The sequence below is a fragment of the Anguilla anguilla genome, chromosome 4, assembly GCF_013347855.1.
Source record: "Anguilla anguilla isolate fAngAng1 chromosome 4, fAngAng1.pri, whole genome shotgun sequence".
Lineage (NCBI taxonomy): Eukaryota > Metazoa > Chordata > Actinopteri > Anguilliformes > Anguillidae > Anguilla > Anguilla anguilla.
In genome coordinates, this window is record NC_049204.1 from 13,418,139 (window position 1) to 13,443,544 (window position 25,406).

General features: G+C 42.1%; 2 protein-coding genes across 8 annotated transcripts in view; both read right to left on the reverse strand.

Annotated features, from left to right (window-relative positions):
- Positions 1 to 6,585, reverse strand: part of LOC118226089 (amphiphysin-like) — an 87,629-nt gene extending 81,044 nt beyond the window's left edge. For all 5 annotated transcript variants that reach the window (XM_035415382.1, XM_035415381.1, XM_035415380.1 and 2 more), the window contains exon 1: positions 6,444 to 6,585. In XM_035415382.1, coding sequence (XP_035271273.1) covers positions 6,444 to 6,512 — 69 coding nt within the window. In that variant the 5' untranslated portion in view covers positions 6,513 to 6,585. The remainder of the gene's footprint in view (positions 1 to 6,443) is intronic.
- A 2,916-nt stretch (positions 6,586 to 9,501) lies between these two features.
- The window catches only part of vps41 (VPS41 subunit of HOPS complex), a 46,595-nt gene continuing 30,690 nt past the window's right edge, over positions 9,502 to 25,406 (reverse strand). For all 3 annotated transcript variants that reach the window (XM_035415374.1, XM_035415375.1, XM_035415376.1), the window contains 18 exons: positions 24,460 to 24,589; positions 23,740 to 23,855; positions 22,603 to 22,659; positions 22,109 to 22,170; positions 21,864 to 21,945; positions 21,194 to 21,286; positions 20,208 to 20,335; positions 19,306 to 19,450; positions 18,268 to 18,309; positions 18,106 to 18,156; positions 17,112 to 17,249; positions 16,419 to 16,473; positions 15,204 to 15,344; positions 14,365 to 14,501; positions 13,557 to 13,656; positions 11,419 to 11,463; positions 11,185 to 11,264; positions 9,502 to 10,413 (listed from right to left, as the gene is read on the reverse strand). In XM_035415374.1, the coding sequence (XP_035271265.1) occupies positions 10,333 to 10,413; positions 11,185 to 11,264; positions 11,419 to 11,463; positions 13,557 to 13,656; positions 14,365 to 14,501; positions 15,204 to 15,344; positions 16,419 to 16,473; positions 17,112 to 17,249; positions 18,106 to 18,156; positions 18,268 to 18,309; positions 19,306 to 19,450; positions 20,208 to 20,335; positions 21,194 to 21,286; positions 21,864 to 21,945; positions 22,109 to 22,170; positions 22,603 to 22,659; positions 23,740 to 23,855; positions 24,460 to 24,589 (1,683 nt within the window). In that variant the 3' untranslated portion in view covers positions 9,502 to 10,332. The remainder of the gene's footprint in view (positions 10,414 to 11,184; positions 11,265 to 11,418; positions 11,464 to 13,556; positions 13,657 to 14,364; positions 14,502 to 15,203; positions 15,345 to 16,418; positions 16,474 to 17,111; positions 17,250 to 18,105; positions 18,157 to 18,267; positions 18,310 to 19,305; positions 19,451 to 20,207; positions 20,336 to 21,193; positions 21,287 to 21,863; positions 21,946 to 22,108; positions 22,171 to 22,602; positions 22,660 to 23,739; positions 23,856 to 24,459; positions 24,590 to 25,406) is intronic.

The following is a 25,406-nucleotide window of genomic DNA, read 5'->3' on the forward strand; positions in this document are numbered from 1 at the left end:
TTCCACAACCCTGATGCTGGCTGCAGTGAGCATGCAGTGCAGTGGTGTTTCAAATGTTTCGCCTCATTTAACTGAATTAAACACTAGAGCAACTTTGAAGCACGCACAATAATGCGTTCTGCCAGAAAATGTGCCCTATCTTTCCATACATATATCGTTTTTTTTTTTTTTACTATTCTAGTTGAAGGGCAATAATTGACAAGCCTTTTGATGCGCTGCCATCTTTCCTCCACGCTTACTCGGAACCATATTAGGCCAGGCGATCACATGCCACGAAAATGCCTGATGAAATAACGGGGGGGGTGCCGCAAATCACTCGCTGCGGTTCACCTCGCTGAAATCACCTCTAAATTTCAGACGGGCTGAAAGGAGGGATGGAGAGACGGGCCCTCCTTCTGTCAGCCATGGCTCATTTACCCCAAGAACATTTAGGCCTACCTTCTGAAAAAGGCAACCCCTTTCTTGGCCAGAGCAATTAAACCTCCACTGTGGCACCACTAACAAAGTAAGAGAATACCTGCCAAAGGCCTCATATTCATATGTCTAGCTGATGCGGCACATTCAAAATGTAATAATACATCTCACATTTTAGATATATATATGATTGATTTGTAGTTTGTAATTCACAGTCTCAAAAGAACTCATAACTTCTAATCTTCAGTGTAATACAGCAACTGTACAGAATGCGGTATGGACAGCAGTGTGAAGCAATTGTAGTGAGGACTGTATTAGACTAAACTATATCAATATTAGAAATAATACAGGGAATAACACGCATGTTCAGCCACTTTGCCTACAACCCAGTCACTCTGGTAGGTATAGCATTGTATTACAATTGACATAATTGCACGTATCAAGTCACTTTTGGGTCTAGGCTATTATCTGGACCATCAAGAGTTGGCATACAGGACAGATCAATACCTCTCAAATATGTTTTCTCAAAGCATAAACCTCTGAGGCATAAACTCATGAGTGGAATTCAAAACATCTCTAACTGGCTCCTACTGACATGAAGTGGAGAGTCACACTGTATCATTTAGTAGTGTGCTCCTCTCACCTCCAAATTGTCAGACTCAATTTAGTTTAAACATATTTCCAGATTTCCTTCTCAAAGTCTGTTGCGCTTTCTCAACACACACTTGAATCAAGGATCAAATGGCTATGTAAAACACAGAGATAATCTGACAGTTAGATCTGTATCCCTGGCTAAACATCTGACAATTTCACATGGTTCATCTTTTCTGAGTCTGGACCATAATCACACGATTTTGACATTACATCAGGTCATATGTCAACTACAGAGAAAATAGGCCTACATTTTATCACAAGTAATCTTTCTTTTTTTCAACTTCTGCAGCTTTCCGAAACTTTCTCCAAGAAAGTTGATGAATTGAATGAAAATGAAACTGTAAATAAAAGTAATGATCTTAGGAAACTTCCAACGAATTGCACAGACATCAAAAGGTAAGTTCACAGCCAGGCTGTACCCATTTGCTAGAATGACAGACCACATAAAATAGAGAGTAGTTTTTCCTGGTACAGATGAGATGCTCTCTCTCTCTTTACCCTGAGCACAATGTCCCTGCTGGAAATGCAATCCGGCAGCATCTACCAGCCAATAAAATATTTATACCACAGCGAAGGGGACCAGCACATGACTTTCTCAGAGCCCAGTCAGATCTGCCTGCTAACTAGTGCCTGCTTCACCTTCACCACAGTACACCTGCACTATGCTTCCACACGTTGTTTGAATTACAATGTGAATGACAGCTGTCAAATACGCCAGGGAAGACCTACAGTACTGTGGCTGACTGTGAAAACTGGGATACACTGAAAGCTGCAGTCTTTAGATTTCTCTGGACTAAATACACACACAAACAGAGTAGCATCAACACTTCATTGCAAACATAAAGCTGGCAATGATGGAAGGTTGCATCTTCAACGCAAATATAAAATGGCACATGCACACATGAAGACCAAATCTTCCCTTAATCCAAATGCTGATTAGAGGTATGGAATCGGAAAGGTTTCAGATCTATTTAATTCCATTTGACAAACATCATATAAAGGGTATTTGCAGAAGCTTATCTTAAATGGCTCCTCAAAAAATGGCTTTTCATAGATACCAATAACACCTTTTGCTGGAGTGGGCTATGTATGCAATATTTAAAGGTGACTTCATCATGCCATCAATATCAATTCATTCGTAATGAGTACCTTGCAAATAGTAATCAGTAGTTCACTGCTCATATATTCTTCAAGAGCAAACACAACAAAATGATGTCTGTGGTCTGCATTCATAAATACAGGCCATGGACTGAGTACATTTAGCAAGCCAGAAGTACTGTATCTATGACTATGTAGGATGCCATTATGATACACAGCAGGTTTTAACATTACTTATTTAAAGGGCCCCATGAAGATGAATCTGTCATGGAATCTCTGACTGTTAAATCTCACAGTGGGAAATGAAATACAGAGGATTTTAATGAGGGAAAAAAGGCTGTTTTTCTACGTGAAGTTACAGGGCTGTTTTCTTCGATAACAGAATTTCATTAATGAACGGAATGTATTAAAGGTAATGGCAAGAAAGGCCATTCTACCTGTCAGCTGCTACCATATCATCCCTTAAGAATCATACAACAAAGTGTGAGGTGAGAAACATCCAAAAAGGTAACCACGGAGGGACGATATGATATTACTCATAGGCATTTTTAACATTTATTTTTGCTTGGTCTCAGAAGGATTTTGTTCAATAATTTGTGAAATTGTTTGTGAACTTGATCTGTTATTGAATCTGATGCTTCTGTCAGTCCAAGCTAAAGAGATCATTTTCTTATCCCTTCACATGACTCGTATGTCTCCAGAGTCATTGGCATCACACGTTTATTTTAATATTTAAGTGAATAGCTTTGTCACCCTTAGTACCTCCCACAAACCCAACCCCTCTCGGCTTTTCTGTGATATGTAAGTTATTCTTTATTGTTCCCTTGATCTCTGTTAGAGATTTGGAGTTATACAATAGGATTTTTTTAATGGAGCTATTAAATAAGTTAAATAAGGAAGTTACTACTGTATGTGCATTGGGTTTGTCAAGGAGAATAAGTATTTTTATTGAGTGGTACCATAGAGGTTATGTTGTTAGCCTGCCAACTAAAACCACACATAGTCAAGTCACAAAGTTGTTTCTACATAGTGGATGTCATCATTGCTTCAACTTCCTGAGCTGCTTTTCAGTTGTAGGTGTGTGCATGGATTTCCATAATAATATTTATTATGTTTAGGGGGAGGGGGGACTTCCAGCTAAAACTAAAACCTTTTTTTGGCGTAATAAATATGTACCCCAATGAAAATATGTAATATACATGGCATACTTACCAAATGCCCTAATTTATTAAATGAGAAGATGCTCATCCTGTGTGATATGTGTGACTATAATACATCACAAAACACATTAACAGCATTGGTGTTGTTTTTTTTATGTCGACCCTCCTCCATTTTGGATTCCCATTCCCATCAAAATCTGCACAACCCAGCCATTGTAAAAACAATTCACAGCAGCTTGCTTCATTGAAGCTATGAATAGCTTCAATAATTGACAAAAATGAAATATAAAGCAAACTACATTTCTGTGAGAGAAAAACAGAAACTCTTCATAACTTTTCAATATACCAATGAAGTACCCTCATAACATTCAAAATCATACTTGAAGGTGTAAGTAATGACTAATTCAAATACTCTTTAAGAAACGTGAGCATATTTAATGGGAAGTTTTAAAGGAGTGGTCATTCAAACCCAGGGGGTTTGTCACATTCCATACTGACAACAGTTCAGTTATTGATGTTTGAAGTAGTACTCTGAAACCTGGTTATGATGTTCAGTGGAACAGAACCACATCCATAGAATGAATGAATGAATGCATGAATGAATAAATCATTGCATTTATATAGCACTTTTCCAAATGCTCAAAGTGCTTTAAGAAAACAGATGCATATTCTTCTACAAGAACATCTAGGCACAGTAAAATCATACCATGCATTGGAAATGGCATGTGACAACCTTGTGAATTATTTTTTGCTGATACCTGAAAACATATTGCCTCAAAACCTGCATACCACGTCAAATCAAAGCATTTGTAAACGTCTAAGCAAAGTACATGCCTGGTATACTGGAGCTTGAAAATCACAAAATGCAGCCACTGTCACAAACCTGCATGCTAATTGATTCGATTAGTTCACTGGGTTTACTGCTTAGCTGCATCCATAATCACGCTGGACACACAGGCAGCAGACATCCAGGCAACCCTATGACTCAATGAGGTGTGGAGAAGAGAGCAGCTGGCCACACACCACATCACAACAACAATGAATGAGACTCCACTCATAAGTGGAGTTATCCAGCAAATATTCAGTTGTATAAATTAATAATGTGCGCAGTGTGCAGACAATAGGCATAGCTTATTTAATATATGCAGTACATGCATAATGAAAATATCTGTCTTCTTAAATGCCATTGTGATGAAAACGCTGTGTGTAATAGGCTATCTCTGTAGTCTATATTTTACAGACCCCGCCCAGTGTGTTCAAGAGATGCTACTGAATCAAATGTTATTGATTGATGTCATTGCTATCGAATCCCTGAATGGTGTAGACGGTGTGGTGTGCGCAAGCGCCTGTGTGTAGTGAGGATTTCTCCAACTAGGGGCTCACGCCCCCACACGCACAGCTTTATCGTGGCGCATAAATACTTGGATGAAAATGTAACTGGGACTTATGAGTCCTTTCCCAGTGAACCGCGTACTTCTCATTCTGGCCCCACTTCCCCATTAGGAAGATGAGCTTGGAAGGGTGGATATTAAAAGAGTTGCAATCCGCGTAGGCGCTCTCGTATCTGAAACAATGCGCTCCGGAGGAACAGCCTATTTTGTTTAACAGCTGGAGGCTTTATTGTTAGGGACTTATTGATTAAGTAATAAAATCATTGACAATACCCGCTGCTTTTCTTCAACGAGAATGCCGTACTAGCAACATCCAACGATTGCTCAAAATCACGTTTCTTCTTTAAATCAAAATATGCTTAAAACATCAAGTAGGCTAGGTTATTAAACGCCAGACTAATTGCAATAACTGTATGGTGTCGGTGTACTAAATAATAAATTGCTATTATTCAACCTTTTTCCATATGTACAAACTATTAAATCTTACATCTTGGATACGGCGTAAATTATTATATTTAACACAATAAATAGAGTCTAAGCACATTCATACCCTGTATTGCAGGATATGGATGGACACTTCACAAATAAAAAAAAAAAACGAGCGTATAACTGCATGTCGCATTACACGAAATAATGATGTGTAGTACAACAACTGCGTGGCAGAGAACTGATCAATGAACTTATTTTACAACTAGAAAATGGCTATAAACCACACTATTTCATGACGATCATCAAGCAGGTTCACAATTTGATTCATCTTCTCTCGAGTAGTGAGCCAAGTGAGACCGGACTTTGTTAATGCTATAAAGATATATTTTCATACTTAACTCACACTTTAACTCCACTGAAGAATGTGTACAGCACAAGTAAAGAAAACGCACACGCGCGCGAGCGAGCGAGCGCACACACGCCCGCACTAACACACGCACATAATTATATACTTCGCTCGGAATTTCAAATTGCTCTTTTTAATGGTGCATGCGAGAGGGAATCCCCCAGGCTTCCCTTCTGCACATAAACGGTTATTTCTGCATTAAAATTGCACCAGGAACATTTATTTATTTGTTAGTTTTGTGTTGGTATTTTTCACTTTTTAAACGAAACGGTGTATTGTGTTATTTTAAATGAGCAAACAATGGTCTCCAACTTAACCACGCAGGAATCTATAGCAATAATGTCTGTGGCATTCTAACGCATCGCATTCATCGGTGCATTAATTGATACAGTCTATCTACTTGGGTAGAATGAAATTTCACCAAAAGCTGAGCAGCATATTAAAGAAATGCGACCAATTATAGTCCTATTTTTTAAGTCGGTGTAGACGAAGATCAAACTTCATAAAGTGCGCATGCACGAGGACTGTAAGTTTAGTCTAGAAGGTAATATCATAATGGGACATATAATATTATATTAAACTATCATAGTAGCATATGTTGACAATGTAAAAGTCTCCGAACATAAGCGACTGACGAGATCATTAATTCAAACAGCTATGCAGTACTCGAATAATCTGAAAAAAAGTGAAATCGCTTTCAAGTGGACTTCAATTAACTGAATTCGTCCGTGTAGTATTGCTACCCCCATCCCACTGTCGAATTGCACCTGCTCCTCCCGACCTATCCATGAGCATCCGCGACTGCTCCTACTGTGCAAAACCAGACGCAAAATTAAAAAGCAATACGGTTATTCGTATATCCGTATGGCCAAATTTTCCCTAATGCCTTACCTTTTCCTGCGCTCGGCTTAGGCGCTTCTGGACATTTTTGGCAAAGATGCCCGTTTTGATGTCCGCCATGGCTGCTGGTACTCTAGTAAGAAGAGCGCGGCTCCAGGACCTGGTGGAGAAATGATAGGCAAGCAGGAGGGGGAGGAGCGGTCTCTTAAAGTCACAGTTTTTTATTTTATTTTTACATTTTTATTTATTGGAAAGCATCACGGTATACTCTTACGGTATGGGAACAGGGTCATAAGACCATGACCTCAACATTAATTATGGAACCGGAGGAACTCTCTTGTGTCCATCGTTCATTCAGTAGTTACACGGTTACAAACAATGAGGCAGCAACTTAAACATTTGCACAATCCTCCAATTTACCCCTACAGAACCAAACATTAGAGTGACCTGGGGTGGTGGGGTCCAATGTGAGATCTTTTCATCGGGCACAAAATCCCAAGTGGCAATGTAAGGGCCATATTCCTCGCAATGTGAATTATATGAAAACGGGAATAGTTATCGCACGGCAATTGCTGCAACCAGAGAAAGTCTATTCAAACAAGGATCAACATTTCAATCCCTGTGGGCCATTCATACGAGGGTGTTTGAATAAAAAATAAATAAAAACATTGATCTTTTTGTAGTGTGCAGATTTTATTCCCATTTTCATAGTACTATCTATGTGTTTCATTCATAACTAAGAATGAGTGAAACATTGAATTTATGTAGCACTTTTCCAGATGCTCAAAGTGCTTTACAGTGATGAGGGGGAACTCACCTCAACCATCACCATTGTAGCACCCACCTGGGTGATGCATGGCAGCCATTTTTTGCATCAGAACACTCACTATACTTCAGCTGAGGTGGAGAGGGAGGGAAAATTATTTAGCCAATTAAATTAGGGCATGATTAGGTGGCAGATTGAGAGAGCCAGGTTGGGAACTTAGCCAGGAGACTGGGGAACCCCCTACTTGTTGCAATGAGCGTCATAGGTTCTGTAATGACCACCGTGAGTTGGGACCTCAGTTTAACATCTCATCCAAAGGATTGCATCTCCCACAGCACAGTGTCCCCATCACTGCACTGGGGCATTGGGTTCTATTTGAGAAAAAGGGGAAAAGCATAACAATGATTCAAAGACATTTCTTAACATTATAATAAAATAGTAATTACAGCTAGCTTGATCTACGGTGGGTCCCTATTCAGAACTGACAGACACAGGATCAACGCCCACCTCCCCTCACTGGATCTGCCTACGTGCCATGTAACCAACTAGTTCTATAACCCCTCCCTCCTCCCCCTCCCCTCTGCGCTCTCACTCTCAACCCCAATTCCTACATTTTAAAATAAAATAAAATTTGTGAAGTGGGCATTGAGAGGCTGGTGCTACTGTACACTTTAATGTTTTTTTTCCCTGGGTCAAAATCTACCATGGAAACAGCAGTGATTAGAGAACATGGGTTTCATATTATGAGAATGAAAAGTGAAAAGACCCAAGTGATATATCCTGTTGATTATGACTGTGCGGAAGACTAATTATCTGCCAGAAGCATGAAAAATACAGCAGACTTGATGGTGGTAGCAGTAACACAACTACCTCTCGTTTATACTTGCATATGTATGAGAGATTTTCACATGTACAACTGAGAACCACAGCGAGAGGCAATCTGTAAGACTTAAAACAGAATATTTATATCTATTGATCCAACACTCCACTCCGCTGCCTTGACCCCATTCCTCCCGAGATAAATGACTCAGATAACTGAAAATGCACCTTTAGGGGTAAGCACAAATACCAATGAATGCAAATACATATAAGTTCATGTTTTTGTTTCAGTAGGAACTCCATATGGTGTTTAAAAAAAAAATCTATTTGTACAAAGAAAATTCTTGTTGATATTCAATCAATTATTTATATGGAACAATTTCCAAAATCCCTAGAAGCCTTTCCCTTCACACACTAATGACAACTAAATGAGGGTTTTGGATTAAATTACAGACATTAACATGATATACATTGCAAGAGGCTCCTAATGGCACAGAACAGAAGAGGAGGTTGACACAGACAGATTCCCCTGAAATTTAAGTGCCAAGTCAAACATCAATCAACCCGAACACACAGGGTCATCAGCAATCTGGCCAACCAACAATCTTCTTCTGATAAATTCATTCATGAAGCCATTTACAAAATACAGTCCAGAGACGTTACAAAGGATAACTTTGAACATTAATGTAAATGCTACCTTTCACTTATTTCTATTACCCCTTTCACACATGAAAGCCGGGTTGACGTGGGATATTGAATGCGGGTTCAATCCGTGTTTGACCCATTCACACCAGAACAATGGTCACAGTTAAGTGCTGGGTCCTAGCTGTTCATACAAGGTCCGTGTCTGCAGGTTAACTTCCACACACTTCACTGCTAAACAGGGTTGTCGCATCTCTTTGCATCATTTTCATCAACCTTGGTGGAGAAAACCCAACACTGATTAGTCTCCCTAGGAAGGCAGATGGCTGAGCAGATGACCCTTCTGGTCTTGCTGGGTGTGTCCCAACAGCCTTTGCACCTGAGGTCAGTCTCTCTAGTGTTCTGATTAGCTGATTAGCCCTCCGGATGCAGAGCTGACAGGAGATATCAGCCAATTACGTAATAGCAACATCCAACAGAAGGATAGCAGGACAGACAGACAGAAGCCCTGAAAGGCTGCCAGTCTGTCCAGTCAGATACATTGGCATAGACTGACATAGCTGTGAACTATACCCAAGTTAGTAACAACCTCTGAACTACAGTTATGTCAATGCAAAGCCATGTTCTGAAAATGTAGAGTGGAACGGTCAATTGTAATATTACTATTCCTGAAGGTGTAGACTGACACTTCCTCTAAAGAAAGGAAGTGGTACAAATGACTATGGGCAGATAGACTCCAGTTGCTGCAGTGTTATACCACTTTATAATTTACTGAGTTTATAGCCAACATTTAGCAGATATGAAATTATATGGAGAGAAGAATCAAATTAAGAAATAACACATAAAAATACACAATTATAACTACAACAGTAAAATGATTCCTTGTGTGTTGCAGAATTTATTTTTCAGGTTTGTCAGTATATTAGTAGTCTAACGTGGCTATGCTTGAATTGAAGTGAAATGAAGTGCGGCTGCTAAAGATATATCCAAAAGTGTCAGGCAGTCCAATTAAGTGGGACGACATACTATTTTGGCACCATCCAAACAACGTGTGGGAAATACTTAGGCAGGTGGTAATGACTGTGACACTGTGGTGCTATCAGCACCTCCCAAATTTAGGAGCACAGACAGAAAAAGTCTTCTTAAAAATCTGCAGTTATTACACAGTTAACTTGCTTTTACTACAGAAAGTGCAAATTTTAACGGTAGTGGGCTCACAAAATGGCCCAACCTTGAAAACATGTAAAATATCTCAAAATAAAGTCAGAGAGAATTTATTTTTGGTGTCAATAATATTATATTCATTTTAATCAGTATGCAGAATTCAGAAAACAAAAGTGTTATATTAATATTTAAAATAATAATAATAATACAGAAAGGCATTACCCTATCCAACTTTAATGTGCTTTAAGAAGCACATCTAATCACGCCTAGATTGAATAGTGGCTTTTATGATAAATGCTTTCAAAACAGTCCTGTATTTCCTATAAGTAATAACTGCAATCTGTTCCACCAATTTACGGACCTCACATCATGATGAAATCACAAGCTTATGCGGAACAAGCCAGCAAAAGTCAAGCACTTTTTGCACAGCAAAGCTAACAAAGGGCATGTGATCACAGCAGCAAGAGGGAACCAGAGCTGAGAGCCAGACATCAGACCTTAAGACACAAATTAACACGTGACAACAGTTGCCATGGAGAACATCTCCAGTTACTTCTTCATCTCCAAGATCCCACTTCCAGGTCCCCTCCGCTTTGCACTGCAGATATTGCAGAACTGGGCTCCTGGGATCTAGGGTAAAAAAATAAAATAGGGAGGACATGCATTGCATAGTGCAGTGTTTTTGGTGTGCTGGGCAGCACTTCTCCTACAGTTACTCCATTATACTGTAATATAAGAAAGAATGTTCCATTTCCTAAATGCTAAACCGACAATTTTCCACCTAAAATAATCCATTCAAGCAAGCAGTGCTGTTGGTTGTTACTGTAAGACTTTAAGGCTACTCCATCAAGCAGGTGACTTGTGTGGTTTCAGATTTCTTCCTGCTAACAACAAATGAGATTCAGCTGAGCAATGGGTTTAATGTCAATTCAACCTGTCCTTTAGAACAAGGGTGTCAAATCTTATCCAAAAAGGGCCGGTCTGTGTGCAGGTGCAGGTTTTTGTTTTAGCTGAGCACTATGACACCTGCTTCTATGTATCAAGGTCATGACTGACAGGTCTGTTTCAGTAGCCATTTTCAGATAAGACTGGACACCCGTGCTCTAGTAGTTCTGCGCAGACATAATTTGCAAAAGGACCTACATTTTCTCCGAACAACAAAAAAGCCAAGTGAGAAAGAATGAGAAAAGGAAGCAAGACCTCTTTTCATCACAGAAACACAGATTTCCAGAGAGAGAGGGCAAGAGAGAGCGAAAGAGTGAGAATGAGAGAAAGCTCGAGAGAGAGAGAGAAAGAGAGAGAATCGGCATACAGACTGTACAGTATACATATTTGGCAATATGTACCATGAATTTCATGCCAATAAAGCACATCGAATTGAGAGAGAGAAGAAAGGCTTACAGTTCCAGGCGAAGGCAGACACTCCTTGTGGAACATGTGTCTGCAGTTGAAAAGCACCACACTGAAAAGCTTGGCCGTGTCTGAAAGAGAAGTGAAAACATTGAGGGCTATAGCCTTTTCAATCCAAAGAAAGAGCCGTATAAATGATTATATACGTTCCCTCAGACGTGGCTGCAGGTCCTCAGGTAAAGGCGCAGCAGCGCACCCCAGGGAGGGGGCTCAGTGCTAACTTACCTGACGGCAGAATCGGTGCATGGCAGGACTCGCAGATGTTCTCCTCTGCAGGGACACACGAGGACAAACAGGGTCAGGCAGAGTTCAGCTTTCAGCAAACATTGTTTGTTATGACTGGACGGAAGGGCGCTGGGGTGTTCATAGACTGTGCTTGGGTGACTTTTCAAACACACCCCTCTGTTATCCGGTGTCCTGAAGCCAAAAGCGGGTGACCCGGACCCGGATGTGTGTCAGATGGCATAACACGTCTCCTTTTTGTGAGAAAGTAATTTTTTTTTTTGTATGTACAAGAAACCTGATTTAGAAGCAGCTGCTGATGTTTCATGTTCCAAACAGTAACTTAAAACAAGCCAAGATTTCCAAGACATAAGCTAAGATTTTCTCATTACAAGACTGAAACACCTGTTAAGACAGAATTATTTTTTTCGCTGTGCTGAGAGATAAGACCAGGCAGTTAAAGTTGGGGAAAAAATTGGGTAAAAGTATAAAAAAATACAAAAAGAAACATCACGCGAAACCGATTGAAGCACACTGTCCCGCAGCAGCGGGAGGAAACAGCCGTACTGTGTGACTTTTTAATGAAATCCGCAGGATGTCTCAGAGGGACTTCATAGGCAGGGCGTTCGGCTGTGATAACAGCTGTTCTTGACGCAGATTTTCACGTTGGGGGTGCGTGTAAATGTTCCCTTGGAGACCAGCTCTCTCTCCTGCAACTAAGGGTGAAGCCACACATCCTCCGACGAAAAACGCGCATTTCTCCAGCAATGGCATTGCCTCCATGCGTTTTTAATGAGAGGTGATTTGTCGCTTCTGGTACGGAAGGCCAAGAGGGTCAAACATACGTGAAATTGACTTCTGTAATTAAACATGTTGACAACATGAGGAGAGAGTGATGCCAGGTGCATCACCCTGGTGAAGCCACACGTCCTCCGACAGGATCCCCCGCCTCGCACAATCGGTAGGTTGGGGGAGTAATAAAGTCTTTAAATGGAAGACAATCTACACGTCGGATCTTTAATCTGATTGGTTATAATGCCATGCCCCCCGTCCTTCTGGTCACTTCGCCAGCTTCCTTCATGTCGCCAGCTATCCCAGCATGCCTTGCGGCATGCGGACATGAAGAATTGGCTCTCATAGAAAATGAATGGAAACGATTACAAATTTGCTTCTTGTCAGAGATGTGTGGCTTTACCTTCAGGTCTTAGTCATTTGTTAGACTGGATAAGAACCAGCATAACCCCACCCATTGCAGTTAAAGGGAATCTCTTAATGTGAATATGTGGGACTGGGAGTGGGCACCCATGATACCTGGATAACATACCTATCTGGAATCACCGTGGTCTTTTTTCTGATTTATTCATACAGAGATCAGAAGAGTACAAGGCCTGGCTAATGAAATGGCTATTCAGGGGGTTTGTGCGAGATCATTGTCTGGCCAGTGCTGAAGGACGAGTCAGCAGTGTGGCTGCACACAGCCACAGTGAGTTTTCACTTTCGCAGGTCACAGGATAAAAGGGGACACACACACACACACACACACACACACACACACACACACACACACATTACACTCATCTCTACAGGTCTACAGCTTTCATGTTAATGGACAGTTCATTGGTTGGGCACAGTGCTACACATCGATCTAAGGACTGAGCGCCCTCAGTGGTAATAGGCCGCGTCAAGGCAACACAATGCTCAACAGCGTGTCCTACCTCTGCTGACCAGACAGATGCAGACAGTAAGATTTGCTTCTACGTACCAAGTCTGGTAAAAAAGCATTTGAAAACTAAAACTAGGAGTTAATATACCTTTTTTCTTGTTTGTTTCCCCTAAAAAGTCCCACAGGCACTGCAAAAGTGTATAGGCGTGTTCATTTTTCTCTAAACACCACGGTTAGATGCTTGGGAGTGTTTCTACATGCTTCAGACTCTGCAGTGCAATGCAGGCACAGCACGTCTGAGAAGGAAACTGAACCGGCAAGTACACTGAGTCTGTTCAATTTACTATCATGCTTTCAGTTATTAAGAATTAGTTTGCCTTCAATTACAAGGAGCCGCAGTCATTAACTGCAATCTCAGTCAATAAACTGCATCTTAATACAAATGGTATGAATGTAGGAGAATTGGTCTCTGCCTCACCATCCACCCTTACTCCTCTCATCTGAGTCCTGTGCATCTTCTTCAGCAGGGACAGCGAATCGGACACCAGGATCTTCTTACAGCCCTCATGAAGCAGGATCTGAGGTACGAAACCGCAGTCAACTATCCGCACGGCGCCATTTTGGGCAATACCTATTATTATTTCTGCTTATTTTTATTAACACTGACTGCCACCTCCATTTTTTTAAAAACCTAATTAGGGTGAAAAATAAGGCCAGCCCTGTCCACACAACATCCCCCTTGTTGGTGGGTCACATGCTCGCACGGGTTCCGGCGACGCATTTGGCGAGCCGCCTGTTTCTTTCCCTTGTCACTCTGTAATGCGCTAGCTGAGTCACGCAGGAGGACTGTGCGCCTAACTCAGGCACCCCGCGGGTGCTTGAAGACCCAGAGCAGTTACTAAAAAACAATTAGGCTGAAGCCCTTCCCCCTCCTTCAATTCAGTTCAGTTCAGTTCAGTTCAGTTGTACTTGTATAGCTCCAAACCATCAAAAAGCGAAAAAAAAAAACTCTTCAGTGGGAAGAAAAAACTGTGCAATGGGAAGAAATATTGGGGAAACCTGGTTATAGAGGGGGAACCCATTCTCCGTTGGCCGGCCCAGTGTAATAGTTATGATAAAATTAATTGTAACAAAAATTAGCTACTTGAGCTACACTGTGGGCAATGAAAGATTCTCCTCTTCTTATTGAATCGCTATAGCATGGCTATTTTTACTGAAGTACTTTACATGGTAAAGCACCATAAAGTACAAGGCTATGAGTGTGGGGGGGAAGTCAGCCTCCTGACCTGCAGGTTGTAGTCCTGCAGGATCTTGACCAGCGAGTCTCTGAGGTTGGGGATCTCCATGCCCTCCTTGATACGACGGATGAGGATTATGGGGTCCACGTGAGTCCCGATGTTATTTAAGAGCCCGGTGATGAAAGCTGAGACACAGAGAGAGAGAGAGGACCAGAGACACAGTGACAGCCCACTCTAATGTCCAGGCTTCCCGCCAGGCACAGCCTCACAGCCATGTGGAAAAGTGCAAAGTTCAATGAGTGCAGAATTATGAATCACTGTGGAAGGCTGAAAAAGTTGCCAAAATTAGGGAGGGAAAATGAAACTTCTTCTTTCAACTAATAACTATCTTTTTCTACCAAAGCATTCCTTGCGACCTGGACTTAAGAGTTATGTAATGTAAGATATGAGTACATACTGAGCACTCTAGCATCTTTTCATTTCTCTCACACACACACACACACTCTTGCTCTCTCCATATATATATATATATATATATTTTTTTTTAATTTATTTATTTAAAAAAATGATTTACTTATTTTTTAAGTATAGGAATATCAAAGACTTTGTACTCACAAAATGGCACATGGTTTAATGGCTATTTCTTCCATATTTACCCCATTCATTAAGTGCTTTTGATAAACTAAGCCATCGATTGGATAGTACTATTGATCAGAGATGGAGTGGAAGGTCACTATTTTGCCCAGAGGGCTATAGAAGGACCTCTTAAACCTCATTAGCTCAGAATTAGACCTGTCTATTCACGCTACATAGAGGCATGAAAGTGAGATCAAGGCCAAAGTGCCAGGAACCAATGGGAAGACGGCGAGTGTGATCACGTGACTCACGCGGCTTGTCGATGGAATAGGAGATGAGGTCCTCCCACAGCTCGGCGTCGTCCTGCTCTTTGGCAAACTCGATGGCCTTGTCCACGTCGCCCAGCTCCTCCATTATCATCTGAAGCGCTCGCCTGCAGTTCCCCATCCGGCCTACAGGGGGCAAGATAAGTCGCTTCTCAGAAAATCTAGATCAGGGCCATTCAACTCTACACTCAGGGGTGTAGCACAAAATTCTGGGCCCTATACATAAGCAGTCTCTGTGGAGCCCCTTCCTCTCTTGATCCATGAATCTCATGCATCATTCCAGGCTTTTCGAGGGCCCTCCCCCCATTCAGGCCCTGGGTAGTCAGTCCCACTTTTCCCCCCATTATGACGCCCTTGTCTACACTATATAGTTTTCCATGGCTGCTCATTTGATTTAAATTTAGATGCTACAAAAACCATGCAAAGGGCCATGACTGCTGACAGAGATCCAATCAGGCAGGTGCCTTTCTTTCTTTCGCCAAGGCAATTCCTCCACTGACCGCATTAACCCCTGTGCAGGACATGCAGGTCATGTCGCAGTCTTTTTTGGACCAATACATTTTTGCAGAGAAAAGAAGATTTCAAAAAACACATCACATCATGCTACCAAGAACAATCATGCAATAAGGTTTAAAAAAAAAAGAGTCATTGTTACAACTCAACAATTTGTTGAGTTCATCTTGTCTGGCTCCCCTGTGACCAAACCTGAGGCCTTTATCTCAATGAAATTAATCTAATCAACCCACAGTAGTGCTTGTCATACTAAAGCACCCTCAAATAGTCATGCAAGTAATGCCTACAAAAAGCAGAGAAGGCATCAATCAAAGGAAACTAGAAGAAAAAAAGCATTCCCCAAAAACCCAAAAGACAGAATACACTTTTCCAGTACTTCCACTACCTGTGGTCATGGAGCTTTGCAGGAATTCAAGTGACATAACGGACAATTTCAAACTGGGGGGGTGGGGTGGGGTGGGGGTGTAAACAAATTAATAAACAACTTTGAAAGTTCATGGTCACTAAAGATTATACAATCTTTCCCTTTGCCATTGGAATATTTGACTGGTTTAAGGTCCGCACACAATGGCTAAGGCTATAGACATGCAATGCTACTTTGCTCAAAGGATCATTAAAGCACTGTCCTGTACCATTGATAATGCACTAGGTCCACAGGAACATTATGGTATGTGCAAAGACACTCACTGAGCAAAAAGACAGTCTCCTCCACAAAGTTCCTCTGCTGACAGATCTCCAGAGCCTGAGAAAAAGACAGGAAGTGATGAGGGCAGTGAAAGAGAGGACCCATGTCAGAATCCTCGACGTGAGTTCCTGACAACTTCAGCCTGCATATCCGTACACATGCAAATCAACCTCCCAGAACCCAAATGCCTCTACAGCCTTCATAAGGGGTATTGCATCTCTTAATTATCAAAAGATAATGTAACTATGAATGCCCACATTTTAAATGATACAGTTCATATTTATTCATTATATTACAAAACCCTAAATCATAATATAATTTTATCAATCTAACCAATAATTTTTTATTGACAAGACATCATATGGTGGCAATTAGACTAGTTAAGCTTCGAAGTACCATATTTCTGGATCCGTTTTCTCTCAAACAGCAGACATTTGTTTATACATTACAGCAGACTGCCACCTACTGGCAACATATTATTAATACATTCAGACACTCGGAGACCAGGCGGTAATGCCGATTTCCATGGTTCATTTTCAATTGTCTCCACATTATTTTCACGACACCATCATAATTTAATATTCAGTTAGTTGTAATGAATCAGCAAATGTCAGTCCTGTCACAGAGTGTGTGAAACGGCTGAATGTGCAGCTGGAGCTCGGTGCATCGGCTGCCTCGCGGGCTCAGTGCCGTACCTTCTCCAGCGGGCAGTGGGTGCTGTCCCTGAGGAAGGGGAGCAGATTCGGTCGGTCGTACTCCGCGTACAGGCTGATCTGCCTCTCGTGGTACCTCTGGCCCTTGTGGTGGTCCCGTTTGAACAGTTTGTGAAGGTACTGGTGTGGAGAGTACAGAACGCACAGAATGGAATTGGAACTAATGCCAACCCCGTGAACACCGAAACATTCCTTTCACAGCTGAAAGAACGATTACCAGGGAAAGAAATATATGAAACACTTTACATACAGGGCCAAATAATTTGGAAGTTCTTACATTTCACAAGTCTTTGGAGTAAGAAAACAAATTGGGAGTATAGTAACAACGATATGAGTGCACATGATACAGTAGAAATTTTATTGGAAATGCAATTCTTATTTGATGTAAACAATTAAAGAAAAGCTTACTTTAGTACTATGTTGATCTTCACTGAATTCTCTATATCAGGCAAGTGAAGGCAAAGAGGCCTCACGATGTCCACAACAGTCACTAACTGACATGGACCAAACAGAACTTCGCCATCGTGATGCCCCGAAACACTCACAGCACGCATAAAGGAGGACAGCGCTGGCCTCAAATCATCTGCCTTCGCAGCGTCAGCAGGGCTGGCCCGTGGCATAAACGCTCTATGCGGTTGTTTAGGGCCACAACCGCGAGGGGGGGCCACTCGGCCACGAGGGGGCCCACACAATCAAATGTTTAGAAATAAAGGTAAATAACGTTATTTTCGCAGTTACGTTATTCATCCCCTATCGTGGAACTAGCGGTATAAATTTTAAACGGAATGGCAACCGAACATTTCATAACAATGAAATGTAAGAAGGATTTTATAAAGCGAACCTCCCCCCCCCCCCCCCCCCCACCCGCTCGGACAGATTTGCTTAGGGCCACCAAAACCCTAGGGCCGGCCCTGAGCGTCAGAAAGGTTCGTTCGGCCCGAGCTGAATCCGCCGTGGCCGGTGAGGTCATACTCACAACGTGCAGCAGTTCGGGCCTCTCTTTCAACTCCTCCACCACTTTGTCCGTCTGAGATCAGACAGAGAGAGAGAGAGAGCAGAGAAAAAGGGCTCTGAATTAATTTGGCGTTCCGATGAATCCCTCAGGCTCGGTTAATCCCGGACGGCCCGCCGTACGTACCGATATTTTGTCTTCATTATCCAGCAGCATGTCGACGGCTTTCTGAAGAGAGACAAATGAAGAGGCGTTGTGTTTTCGCTGAAATTATGTCCAAGGATGACTAATGGGCTTCAGCCTAAGACGGTCTGAGATTTTGGAAATAGAATGTTGTTACTGATAAGAACAGATGGTATTTCAAAACTTCTGGGACTTCAAGCTCTCTCGCCGTCTGAATTGCTGGCTACCTGAACTTTACAAAAGTTATTTATTTTTTAAGCATTCATCTTTCAACATTTCCCTTCCATCCTACCATGTTTTTAAGGTAATGCGAGGGGGTCCCAACACATTTAAAAAGCATATTCATTGAACAGAGCAACTAACACTCTGGATTAAATGAAAACCACAACGGAATATTATTTTCTCTGTTGCTTATAGCATAAAAAATAAATATTGAAATTACTTTGCTAAAACTTTCTTCATGGTATGATGAAAACTCTCCCGGGTTTAAAATACTCCCAACAAACTTTTGAAAGGAGAAATATATTTAAATATATTTTAAAACTCCTTCATGAGCAGTAGCCTCTTCGTTAGCACAACAAACGTCCACATATTCTTTTCTCAAGAGGTGCAAATAGAGATATGGTGTTTATGTTACCACTGATGCAACAAGTGACATATGCTAACTGACACACACCATATGCCCATTTGCAGTTTTTGGCATAAGCATATATGAGGATCTACGTAGCGCTAATTCAGAGAAAGTGTTAATAACGAATTTGGGCAACTATTAAGCGCAGTTGGTTAATGTACAAAACCGTGAACTGGTCAGTAACTGAAATAGCCAAAAAAAAAAAAATGTTATATGAGACTTGGAAATAGGTCATACTTTCTGGACCATGGTAAAATAAAGCCTCAGTAAACATTTCCTTCCCTTCCCTCCACTCTCACAACTCAAATAAAATGGAGTAAACCCCACATGTATCCGAATTGCAACACCACCAACGGCAAAACTATTACCAAAAGATTTCCCAGGGAAAATGAGCTTTTCCCTGCACATACCTCTTTGTCAAAGTCCATCAGGAGCACAATCTTGTCTTCAATGGAAGAGAAGAGGTTGTGCTTGTGGATCAGCTGGTACACGTCTTTGTGCCTCAGTCTCAAGTAGATCTCCAGGGCTCGGTCATAGCGCTGGTCGTATGTGTAACTACAGGGGACGTCAAACGCAACTGTCATAAACCCAAATCATCTCTCCTTTTAAAGCAAACGGCAGTCATTTTGAAACTTCATCGAACTTGAATCCTTGAATCAAGGCGCAAGTACTTTCATCCAGGCAAATTTAAGTAATGTCATTCCGATACAAATGAAAATGTAACAATATCATGTGTCAGTTTAGAGGCATAAAATACAAGCTGATACTGAATTGACTGTTTCAATGGCCACTACTTGGCAGTTGCTGACCCCAGTTTTGTTTTTTACATTTTTGACAAACAAATAATAGCTGCAACTAGAAGAAGAAGGCCAAGCTGTTGTAAGCTTTTCTTCAATCGATACTCAACGAAGGACAAAATCCACTCTGATAATGTGGAAAGAGGCCTGTGATTCTAAGTAATTGAAGGCCATTCAATTCTCCATTTTGAAGGACAGCTGCAGCTCCACATAATTGGAGCCGTCCCTGAATCCCTTGCTGAGGGCATTCAGAACATTATCATTTTGAATCAATGTGCAAAAATGGACTTTGCTGCTTGCATTTATTTGCCAAAGCTTTCAGATGTAACAAAGAAGCCTGAAGCACTTCTTCCAGAGCCTGGGTTGCCTATGTCAGATACATATTTATGTCTTATAAGAACTGAAATTGTTACAGAACAGTTTAAGAGTCATTCTCAGCTTAAACGCTGTCGTGGATCTGCTGCGGTCAACAATGGCGTTCAAGCTGTAATGCGCGATGTCGAACGGTCACTCACAGCTCAGCCAGGGTGGTCAGCAGGGTGCTGTTGGTGGGGTAATTCTTCAGGTGGTCGTTGACGGCCTGGATGATGGTCATGTTGTTGTAGAGCTCCCCGGGCCACTCCCGGATAAGCAACGCGAAGCCCTGCGTGAGTCGGAACTCCATTAAGCCACTGCAATGCCACAGACTTAACACCAGGGGGCTACCGGAGGGCAGGCACGGCGGGAACACGGGGGCGTTACATCTTTATCCTGGAGGCTTTTCCAATCTCGTCGCTGTTCGCCTCTCTTTAACCTGTCTGCTATTACTGTGTGTTTAATTTGATTCGCAAATTAAACACACAGCAGTTTCTAGCCTCACACAGTTTGGTATTTCCAGCGGTCTCCAAATGTACTCACCTAATTGTGTTTGCGAAAAGAACCCGATGTAAAACCTCAGTGTAATAATAAATAAAAACCGCAAATATTTTTATGTAATTAATTCGATGTTATGGACAAAAGTTCATAGAATCCAAGCCAATATGTAGATGTGCAAACAGTGTTTAGTGTTTAGGCAATTCCCTTTTTCTTCCTTGTTGGACCACAAGCTGATTCATTCGGTCCACAAAACTGTGGATGAATTTCCTGCGGGTCCCCTGCAGCCTATAACTGTGTTGTGACATATCTGAGAATTCTATTAGTGCTGTTTGAGGTCCCCCATTCTCTCTGTACAAAATGAGGGCAATGAAAAAAAAAGAACTAAAGTACCACACTTAACAAAAAAGCCATCTAAATCTATTCAACAAGAAAAAAAAAAAAAGCTGTAATTTTCATGCAATGGCTATTTTATTCATGTGCGGATCTACATAGTACGTTTGGAATGGCAGAAAAATGAGGGCGAGGAAGTACTCCCTCAAATTTTCACGCAGAATTTTTTTTCAGGGACTGAAGGAAGCCTCCATTTTAGTGCTCGTGTAGAAAGAGAGAGAGGGTGCGGGGGAAGCAGTGGCGTGGGGCAGCGCACCTCAAAGTCGCTCTTGAGGAACTCATGGAGGATCATCTCGTAGATGGCGGGTCGAAGCCGCAGGTCTCCCCTTGGCAGATACTGGCTGATAGCCTGGTGGGGGGGGGAGTGGGGGCATAGGAGGAGAGGGTAGAAGGCCTCACAGGTAAAATCCAATAGCCACAAACACCGCTAAAATACACAAGATAGCTTTAGCACCTCGATCCATGTGCTCCTTAAAAAGGTTTAAAACTGGGGCCAAAGAGTAGGATCCTTTTTTATGTCCAAAGTGTGGGACCTGTTCTACTGAACCCAAAAAAATGGGATCCTGCTCTACAGGGGCCAAGAGAGGGGTCCTTTTCCGGTGGACGCAAAGAGAATGATCTCACCCAGTGGGGTCTAATAGTAATAGCACAAAACAATCACAGAGCAATCGATGACACAAAATCACTTCATTGCTTTTCAGACATTCACAGGCTGCGGCAAATCGGGTGATTAACATACAGGTTCTTTACAGCGCTGATCTGAATTTACTTCAGATGGGGCAGGCTGTTGCCTAGTTACTGATAAATGAATGTAGTAGGTGGAGCTGGAATGAAGCTGAGGTGCCCCAGACTCATAGCCAATCAGACATGCCAAAGGCGCAGGTTACAGGAGGAGCCAGGGGGCGCTCTCCACTCCCTTTACTCACCTTGAGCTGGCCGATGGTCTTGAAGCGATACACCTCGTTCTCCCAGAGCTCCATGTTCTTCCCCAGCACCTTCTGACACTTCCTACAAGAGGCAAAGAAAGCGCTGTGTCACCACTCTGGCAGGCAGGGAGTGAGAGAAGGGGGGAGTGATAGAGGGAGAGAGAGAGGGGGGAGGGAGTAAGAGAGGGAGAGAGAGGGAGGAGGGAGTGAGAGAGGGAGGGAGGGAGAACGAGAGATGTGCGTACTTAGCAGCTGCGTCGTAGTCCCCCTTCTCCACCAGGTGATTGATGTAAGCCATGCCGATTTTCTGTTGAGATAGAGTCAAACCCACAGCTGAAACAAGGCCACTCAGCACGGAAATGAAATACACACCAGTATACTGCACATGGACTTCCTTGAAGTTACAATGACAAATATATCTTACAGTAGTGTAATATGTACCAATATTTGATGCAATATTGTGTACATTTGCCTAAACGTTCTGAGGGGTAGCGACAAAAGCAGTAATATATTTACTTAAATATATGTATATACTCAAATGTGTGACTAATATCATGGCCAATACCACAAATGAAAATTGTGTTGGTGCTTACCGTGTATAGCTGAGCCAGGTCAGTACCAGGTGCACTGTATTATTATAGCTCAATACTGTATTGAGTTCAGTGAACATAGCTGGACCATGTCAACTTCCTACTCGTAACAGACGCATACATTTTCACCCGAAATTGAGGTACAGTACCTGAACGTCGTGACGCTTGATATTCTTTGAGCTGATTTCTGCAGCCATCAAGGCATCCTGAGGGAGATATTACAGAGCACCAGTTATTTGCATAGAGGATACCCTCACGGCACATAGCTTATATTTCACAAATTTCCCTTGCTCGTGGTTCCCATTCAGTTCAAATGTGTTCCATAAATCGCATGTGCTGTCAGCAGTGAATAAATGCTATCAATTAGATTCTTTTTTTTTGTTTTTGCCATCTCCCCCCATTTTCTCCCAAATTTAGTCGTCATACCAATTCCCTGTGTGGACCAGCTACAGTCCTGGTCGATGCGCTATCCTCTGTCGGTCTGGGGAGGGTGTAGGCTGCCACATGCCTCCTCCAATACATGTGGAGTCACCAGCCGCTTCTTTTTCACCTGACAGCAAGGAGTTTCACTGGGAGAGCGTAACGCGCGCGGAGGCTCACGCTATCTCCCCTGAATCCCCTCCCCGCTGGACAGGCGCCCCGACCAACCAGTAGGAGTCGCTAATGCAGGGATCGGGACTCATACCCTCACCGGCTTCCCACCCGCAAACACTGCCAATTGTGACCAATTCTGACCAAGCCGTAAGTACCGCTGCCGGGGATTGAACCCCGGGTCTCTGTGGTGGTAGGCGAGTGCTTATACCTCTACACTACCCAGATGGCCTCATCAATGAGATTCTATTGGATGTCATGTAAAAAGAAGTCCGCTCACCAGTGCATTTGCAACATCAATATATACAATAAGCTGAACAGTGAAAAATTGGAAGACACGCTTTAGGCAAATTAAAGGGTTCACAATATATCCGATATAATTAGAATCCTTGTATCAAATCAAATCAATTTCATTTTTACAGTGATTTTTACAGAAAACTGTCACAGACGCTTTACAGAGTAGCAGGAAAAGAGTAAAAACCAGGCCTGAACGCCCCACACGAGGTAAAAACTTTGTAATTGATTCTAAATCACCAACAATTTTTCTGATCTGTTGCATAGTAGTTGGTGTTTTTAAAACTAACCATAAAACATTAACTTGTAACAGATGTCCTAACTATCAAAGTTTGGGAACCTCTGCGACAAGGATTCACTGATACAGCTAGCCCAGAGTGCAGCGCATCCAACATGCTGACCTCATAATTCTTCTTGTCCAGCAGCCAGTCGATGTGGTCATCCTGGTCGCGCTCTTTGGCCACCACGATATCCTTGGGGCTGATGATGTAGAAGAGGGACTCGCCCTCCGTGTGCTCTGTCAGGATGCGACAGGCCAGTTCAGCACCCCAAAAATGTATCAACTTCACCAGTGGTATGCTCATTTACATCAATGAACTATCAAAGACTCCACTAATTATCCAGATGGTCAATTGTGTGTTCTCAACACTTAATTTTTACTCTTTCATTGAAGCTGAAACATTTCATTTTGATTCATCTTATGAATATTCATGAAGGAGTGTGATCCAGGATAACACTGTGGCAACAGTAGTTATATCCTTAGGCGTACACGCCTCTTCATGAATATTCATAACCCTAAATGCAGAACCAGGAAAACCTTTATAAATGAAACCTTTTGTTGTTAGGAAGTAGAGAGGGTGTGATGAACAAGAGCTAACCATCTGGTTTGTCTACAGAATCTGTGAAGATACCACACAAAAAATTGTGTACTGTCAATGGTGTTTGGCAGCCAGTAGCTGGGATATGCCAGCAGCATACTTAGTTCTTTATTCCAGGAGGGCAAGTTGAAGACCTGACATATTTTGTGGCAGAAAGTCTACACAAGCGTCTGTTTCAACGTTAAACAAGAGACACGTGTGGGATTGGTCCAGGTGGAACGGGAGGAAGCTCGGCCTTCTCACCCAGTCGGTAATCCCTGCACTCGTTCTCCTGGAAGTGACGAACGGTCAGGGCGTCGGACGAGATCTCCTCGCAGGCCTCCGGCAGCGGCTGGATGATGTCCAGACGAGGACGAGCCCGGGACTCCTCCTCCTGTCGCAGGAAGCAAACTTCAAACTTCCCTTTCCGATACGCGTCTCTCATTTCAGGTTCACGGAAATATCGCTAATCCACACTCTCTAATTATTCACTCATGCCCTCAAATTACTAAATCATACCCATAAAGTCTCACATCATAAATACAATTAGACAGAATACAATTTTTTAGTAATTAAGCTGGATAAAGCAGAGGAAGTACAAAGAATCACCTGCTAGCTAAAATTAGCTCAGTAAAATTCCTAATGACTATCTTTTATAAGCTATTACATAATGTGTAACTTGGTAACTTGTGTACGCCCTCAGCACACTGATGACTATATAGCCTCTAGCTCGCTAATTATAACCTAGTCCCAGGATTATAAAGGGACACTTCAAAGATAGCCAGCTAAACTGACAACATGCTAGCCATCACATAGTCACCGAGTGATAAACATCAGGATACTGAGATTTTGGCTCTTTGCTAAACGGGCACCCTCAACCTTTGACAAACTGCATGGACATTTACAATAAGAGTTCAACAAGACTTTTTGGCGTTGTATCTGTCGATATCTCCAGAAGAAAAAAAAACATTTTTATAATATGCTGCCTGAGAGGACTAATTTCCTCATTTTCTGTTCTAATTATGTGCCACAGATTTCAGTACATTGAAATGTGGTCATTCGTCTCATCTTCAAACTGAGAGCTGCATGACTCCTGACATAACATTATTTTTACATAGCACGCACACATACAAATATATTCCACATAACGCATTACCATGAATCACAGTTTGCTTGGCAACCCATTTGCCTAATTAGTAGAAACTGAGCAT